Source organism: Lissotriton helveticus, chromosome 7 (assembly GCF_964261635.1).
Source record: "Lissotriton helveticus chromosome 7, aLisHel1.1, whole genome shotgun sequence".
NCBI classification, from domain to species: domain Eukaryota; kingdom Metazoa; phylum Chordata; class Amphibia; order Caudata; family Salamandridae; genus Lissotriton; species Lissotriton helveticus.
This window is the reverse complement of record NC_136068.1, coordinates 491,887,953-491,895,146: the sequence shown is the minus strand read 5'-3', so window position 1 is coordinate 491,895,146 and position 7,194 is coordinate 491,887,953. Positions and strand designations below refer to the sequence as shown.

General features: G+C 43.2%; 1 protein-coding gene across 1 annotated transcript in view; it reads right to left on the bottom strand.

Moving 5' to 3' along the window:
* Window positions 1-664: 664 nt before the first annotated feature.
* Window positions 665-7,194, bottom strand: part of LOC144768662 (perforin-1-like) — a 53,570-nt gene continuing 47,040 nt past the window's right edge. Inside the window, exon 3 of the mRNA XM_078652482.1 lies at window positions 665-3,840. Within this exon, the coding sequence (XP_078508608.1) occupies window positions 2,718-3,840 (1,123 nt within the window). The 3' untranslated portion in view covers window positions 665-2,717. The remainder of the gene's footprint in view (window positions 3,841-7,194) is intronic.

Below are 7,194 nucleotides of genomic sequence, written 5' to 3'. Positions count from 1 at the left end.
GTTGAATTTGGCAGCCAGAAGAGTTGTCTCATCTTTCCTTGCTCAGTCGTGAAATATTTCAACACATGTATCCCTAAAAACAAGCATTTCTTCCCTCTGATCACTATATCTCCAAGTTTCCTCAAAGAATTCATGTGTTTCCCCCAAAAGTCTCAATGCCTTTAGGTGCTTGGTGAAGTAATAATTAAAACACTATTACTAAAACTCTGCACAGAACTCATATAGGCATCTCCATGTCTTCCTTGATGACAAGCAACTCAGTTCTCTGCCGCTGGGTGGAGCCCTCCATCACTGAAAACATGCAAATTGTTTCAGGCGGCACTCATTTTTAGGCCAGGCACTTACTGTTCAGTATCACTTGAACCTAAAGCAAGAGAGAAGAGGACAGAAAGGGGAGAAAGAAGGATGAAGAGAAAGATAGGAAAAATGGGAGAACACTGGGAATAAAAATAACCCCCAGGAATGTAATAAAGAGAAAAATAATGTGAGTGTGGTGAAGGAAAGAGTTATGACATGGAATTAAAATTAGGCAGTTTTGGTACTTAGGCATACAGCTGTACAGGCGGCAGACTCCTAAGAAAAAGTGGGCGGAATTTAAATTCATTTTAAAAAGGAAAGAAAAGGCTGCATGGAAGAAAATGGAAGCAACTGTGTCTTTCTTAATCTTTATTGGGAACTTGAAATTGCAGCATGTGAATAAACAGTAATTGATAACATATAAACAACAGGAAAAAGAAAAGGCAATTTTTAAAAGATGAATGATTAAGTGGTGCATAAGAAAAGTTCGTAATATTTGCCTTTCACAAAGGTTGCAAAGGTTCCCAGTTTTCCCTCACCATCTTTAAAAAGTTTCCTCAGTACAACAAGATACTTGCACAATAACTGAAGGCATCTCAGCCCAAAAAGGCCCTGGGAGTGCAAGTCACGTTATTTGCGAATTTGTGACTTAATGACATTTAGGGAAATGTATGCAATATTTGTCTTTGCACATTTACATTTTACTGGGCCTTTCTATGCAGTGGGGCATTTTGGCCACTAAGAACATGTGACCCCTACTTGTAAGTAACATGAAGGGATTGGCAATGATTATTGCCCCTGATTAAATCTGATACCCCAGGGTTCACTATTTATTGGGTATGTTAATTATTACACTTCGGAGTTCTGCCGTTCAAAATGGATTATAAGAAGAACATTTTTGTGCTTTTTTTTACCAAAATGTGCATGTTATATGTTTTACAAGCCCCTTTTCAATCATTAAACAAAAAGTTCATACAAATGAAATAAAAATAAAATAAATGAAATTGATAATCAAAGAAAACAAAAACCATTCAGGCACACATAGTGATGCTTTTCACATATGGCACTTGAACTGCATTTTAAAGCATTCCAGCCCCCGTTGTAACATATTTACCAAACATAGGGCCTCGTTACGATGGCGGTCTGATCACCATTCCTTCCCACGGTCTGATCACCGTGGGTAGGAACTGTCCGACAATTAATTGGGGGTCCCGTCCACCTTATTATGATACAACTGCTGGGGAGGCAGCCACAAAAGGCTTTTTTATAGTACGGCTTGTGTTGCGGCACAGGAGAAGAATGTGGGCACATCAATGCACTGTGTGTCATATGTGTAGAGGGCACTACATGTGCCACTCAGGCCACTAAGCAGTGACCCAGGGGGGACGGCCCTGCTTCGGGCCCACAAAGACTCTTTCCGTCTGCCTACAGGCAGTCGGAAAGAGATATCCTAATCCCTACAGCGGTGCATTTGTAAGACTCCATTGTAGGGATTAGAGTCTGACCACTGCCAGAAGCCTGTCCCCCCGACATAATCGCTCCGACCAAAGGTATTGTAATCTGGCAGTTGGACCGGTGACCTGGATGCCGGGTGGACCTCCACCAATGGCTTGTCAATGGCGGTCCACCCAGCATCATAATGAGGGCCTTAAATTCTACATATTTATTGTTCTGTTCCCCGACAGGTGTTTGTTGCCAGTAAAGCTTTGTGCAAATGACAGAGAAGTTTTGAAGTAATTTTGGCATGTAATGACTGCAGTAAAACTTTAACATTGGCCCTTATTACTATGGTAGGAGGTCCGACCGCCGACTGCCATCGCAGTACCTGACAGTGAGTCAGTGGTCCCATCCACCCAATTAGGCTGAGACCGCTGTGCTGGTGGTCATAAAGTGCTTTTTTCTACTGTGACTTGTGTTGCAGCCCAGGAAAAGGGCCACAGCACATGCAGCTGTAGAAAAAAGCACTTTGTGTACATCCATGCACTGTGTACCAGGCACCATGTGGTGCCTGTGACATGGTGCATGGATGTGTGGGGGGCACTACATGTGCCCCCAGGGCCACTTAGCAGTGGCCGATGGGGGACAGTGGTCCTGCTAGAGGTCCCCTAAGTCTGTTTCCCACTGCTTTTTCATGCCGGTCGGACCACCATGAAAAGGAAGTCAGAAAGGGACATTCTAATCCCTACAGCAATTCCTGCACAGGGACTGCCTCCATTGAAGGGATCGAATTCTGACTGCCGCCCGACGCGATCTTGGATCGTGCCGGAGGTGCCGGTATTTTCCCCCTGTCAGTGGCAGTCCCACCTACATCGTAATTAGGCCCATTGTATGGAAACCGGGTTCTGGTTCATTCTAAAGAAGGCCTTAGGTCTTCCTTTTCTTTACACTAAGTACTGGTCTCTTCTGCCTCACACTGTCCCTTATGGGGGCGACAACTCGCTGCACTTGGAACCCCCTAAGCCTGGATAACACTCTATCTTGTATTCATAGCGAATGTGCCCACCTTTTGCGACGTTGCATCTTTGTGAGATAAATCCAGTAGACGCACGGTCTAGTTTTATTTTACATTCTCCAGTGTTGCGGGACCAGAACCAGTCCTGGTCATATATGGTCAGTTTCATCTCCAGATAACTAAAGAGGCTAACCATACCAAAGTGCATTCTGAAATACCATCGGGGGTTGTTATTGTTGTCAATTGTTGGGGTACGTTGGTCAGATTTGCCCGTTACCGATACGACAACATAGGCATCAGAATGACCATTCCAAAGCCAATTACTGTCTCCACGGAGCTCATTCCCCTCTCTAACATACACGGTTAGCTCCCCCAGGCCTTTTTTCAATGGACAGCACTCGCTGTTCATGAAGCTGCTGCTTGGACAGCTGCAGGTGCACTGGCTGCCTCGTCGTGTGACACGACTTCCTCGAGGACAACTGGGGCATTTATCCCTAGTTTGCTGTTCTAGAATGTACTCTGAGATGGCTGCTTTGAGGTTTTCCCTGACTGGACCTGGGGAGCACATAACCAGGTGTAGGGGCTCCAGGGTGTATTCTACCACATCTGGGCTCCCTTTCAAACTTGTGATCCACCTCTGTATACTTTGCTTCCGGTTGCCGCCATTTTGATTTGGAAACAAGAGGTCCGCGCTCTTATCCCCACTGCCACCAATCACTTCAGCATACCTCTCGTTGAACTTCTCTGAAAATGTGTTCCTGTGAAACCGACTCCTGGCCCTAGACTGGCAGCTTGACACACTGCTGCTTGTACCAAATGAAATCTTGCCAGCCGTGCCCCCACTGGCCTCAGTATTCAGGCAGTCTTTAATGTCACTTTTCGTGACTCCACTTAAGGCCGCCTCACACGTCTTGATTGCAGTCACATCCTTGATTCTTCCTCCCAAGGTCACCTGCTTGATGTAATGAGTCCCGTAGACGTTTATGAACTGACGGAAGGCTGTCTTTGTGTAAGAGTTGTACCTGCTCGGCAGAGCTTTCAGCGTTTTGTTAAATGTATCTGTGACCGCAGGGCAACTTTTTATCCTGTACCTAGAACAAAAAGAGAATGGTTTTAATATATGTAGATTTTTTTGGTTTGCAAAACTATGGAAGTTCTTTCGAAACAAAACATGAGTTGGGGCCAGCAATAAAATATGTAAACTCATATTCCAAGACATGGGAAGAATTTTTTGTTAATAAAATGTAATGAAATGTATCTTAATTGTTCATGATTTTTATGTTTTTTAAAAATACATTGTTTTTAAATGGTATGTACAAATAAATTATATGTATTTTTTGATATATCAAACCTTTGGATGCTCGTGTATTATTCAAGTGTTGGCTGACACAATGAAAGTGTAGTTTTTCTTGTTGTTATAGAATATTGTGTTTGCATTTACATGTTTTTTGCCAAATTGTACTTACATAACTGTACGTGAAACCTTGGGACATTTTTTTGTTTCTCTTAATAAAATGCAGCCATAAAATGCTATAGTTTCACAATGCCAAGTGCACTGCAACTGGAATATTAGCAACTGGGCTAGTGTGTAAATAGTGCTTTATGTGTGCTGGTGGTTGCAGGTGGTGCACATCAGCGCTCATTTTTGGAGACTGGGGCATATTTGATGTCATCATATGCGCAAGAGAACGAAAGGTAGAACAGTGAGGAAGAAGAGAAAGATAGGAAAACAATGACTAAGAGAGAAAGCAAGGTATAGTGAGGTATTAAAAAAAAGATTCTTGAGGAGGAAGCAAGACTGGGCATCGCTCTTTTTCAGTAACATTGGCATCCGCTGGTGGGCTCCTAAGAAGAAAGGTAGACTTCGGCGCTTACTTATTTGTTTATTTATTTATTCATTAATTTTTTCATTCATATAAATTAAGCACTGGGGCGATATCACTCCAAAATTAGTAATGTCCATAACAATAGCATGGGGTGAAGGGCTGAAAAGGTAATTATTATTTCAAAAGTCGTAATGCACGTCTCAACTGCCATTAATACAGTTAACCTGGACTCTGCTTTTTGTTCGGTCGTTCAGGTAGTTGGACAAAATATTGAGTTGTGAATATCTAGAGACAGAAATATCAGAAAAAATATTGCATTATAAAAATATCATGATGCAGAAATATTGTTGTCAGGAATATCATTTTTTTCAGGTAATATCGTTGTTAAGAACATTTTCAAAAATAAAGTTGTACAAAATATAGACTTTTAAAATGTCAAAGTCAAAGTCAAAGTCAAAAAGCTTTATTTCGATAAAATGTCATTATCATAAAAGCAGTTTAAAAGTAATAATAAAATTAATGATACATGTCCAGTTGATAACAAGAAGTACAGCATTTACTAGAATAAATATTGTTTAAGAAAAAATTAAACAGAGTATTTAAGCTTTCTGGCTCGAATAGCCCAAGCCCAAAATAGAAATTTTGCTAGGGCACAAGCATAGGGTACATAACTATCCGAAACAAGTATCCTGGTTGCCTCAACATGGCTCCTAGTTCCAAGTTGCCGACACAAGTTCTTCAGCCACACCCTTCTTGGATTGGCATATTCCTTGCAGACAAATAAAAAATGAGCTAATGTCTCTGGGTGGGCTGAACATGATGGACACAGGTCAGTTTTGTCTGTACAGGATTTCCATGTTTTGGTAAAAGTGTTCAGTGGAAGAGTACCCGTTCTGAATTTAAAATACAAAGACCGGGCAAAAGGTTTCCCGATTGTGTCTAGATAGGGTTCTCGCCTGGGACAGTCTTTAAACATCAAAAAATCCTCTGTGAGTCTGCCAATGGATGGACTAGAATGCCTTTGGGAGCAAGCCCAATCCCGAAAGAGGTTTTTAAGAACTTGTTTTGGAGGAGAGGTTCTGCTGGACCAAGAGTCTGATAGGCCCAAATTTGACAATAGATTTTTCATATCAGTTAACCATTTGACTCTGGCCCAGTGTGGTGACTCCATTATTTCTTCCAAACTTCTGGCGTAGGCACTAAGTTCCTCTACCCGCCAAATGCGGGCCCATAATAGGAGAGGGCGAAATTTCGCAATTTCGCCGATCTGGGTACAGCCAAGGTCCATAAATAAGGGCAAAAGGGGGGTACTTTGAGGGAGGGACATTATTTGCCTACAGAATTTATTCTCAGATTTTTGCAGTGCTTGAGAAGATGCGAAGCCCCAAAGTTCAGCTCCATAAAGCGCAGAGCTGACACCTTTGGCGGCATAGATCTCTAGGACTGTTCTTATTGGTTTGAACGAACTGGAACGTTGCTCCCTTAATAGGGCACCTGTGATCCTTTTATGGTTCAGCAGCATCTTATCTAGATGGGGAGTCCAATCCATTTTGTCAGAAGTGCGTATCCCTAAATAATCAAATTCTTTCACCCTTTCCAGGGATTCGGTGTTTAAAGTAGGGGGGCGCACTTTCTGTTTAGGGGGATTAAGGACGAGGTATTTTGTTTTATTGGTGTTTATGACCAAGCCTCGGTCGGTACAAAAGGATTGGAAGTTATCCAAGAGTTTCTGTAGTCCCATAGGGGTTTTGGAGATTAGGAGCGTGTCGTCCGCGAAGAGGAGGGTCGGTATACGTACCCCCCCCAGGGATGGTTCGTCAGATGGAGATTTAAGTAAGTGCTCCACCACCCCATTAATGTACAGAGAGAAAAGGGTGGGAGCCAGAACACATCCCTGGCGGACCCCTCTCTCGACCGGAATACAGCCTGTTTTCTCCCCTCCGGAACCCCACCTGATTTGGGCAAAGCTGTCTTGATGGAGCCTAACTAATAGGGACAATAAGTACTGTGGGAGCCCCATGTTGGCCAGAACCCTCCATAGCGAGTCCCTGGGGACGAGGTCAAAGGCAGTCTTTAAATCGATAAATGCGAGATAAAGACTGCCCTTGCCTATCACTACCACCTTCCAGTGGATCATCATAAGCCTAAAGGCCTGCTCTATCGTTCCAGTGCCTACTCTAAAGCCGGCCTGAAAATCGGTAAGTATTTTGTTTTCATCCACCCAGTTGAGTATCCTGAGTAGAATGACTTTACCGACAACTTTTTGGCTTACATCCAGTAAGCTAATCGGCCTATAATTGGACGGATCATCCCTAGGGCCTTTCTTGTGGATGGGAACCACCTCTGCCCCCTTCCAAGAGACAGGAATGGGGGCACCCCTACAGATGGCAAGGAGGAGGGAGTGGATTAATTTACCCCAATTAGCACCATCAGCTTTTAGCAGATCCCCAGGGATGCCATCTGGTCCTGCAGCTTTTTGCGGAATGATGGAGTTAATAGCATATTCTACTTCCTTCAGTGTAAAATCGGGATCGCCAGGGAAAAGGGAGTAGTCAACATGAGGAGAGAAATGGACAGACCCTCTTCCATTCATATCGTCATGGCAGGAATACAGTTTGG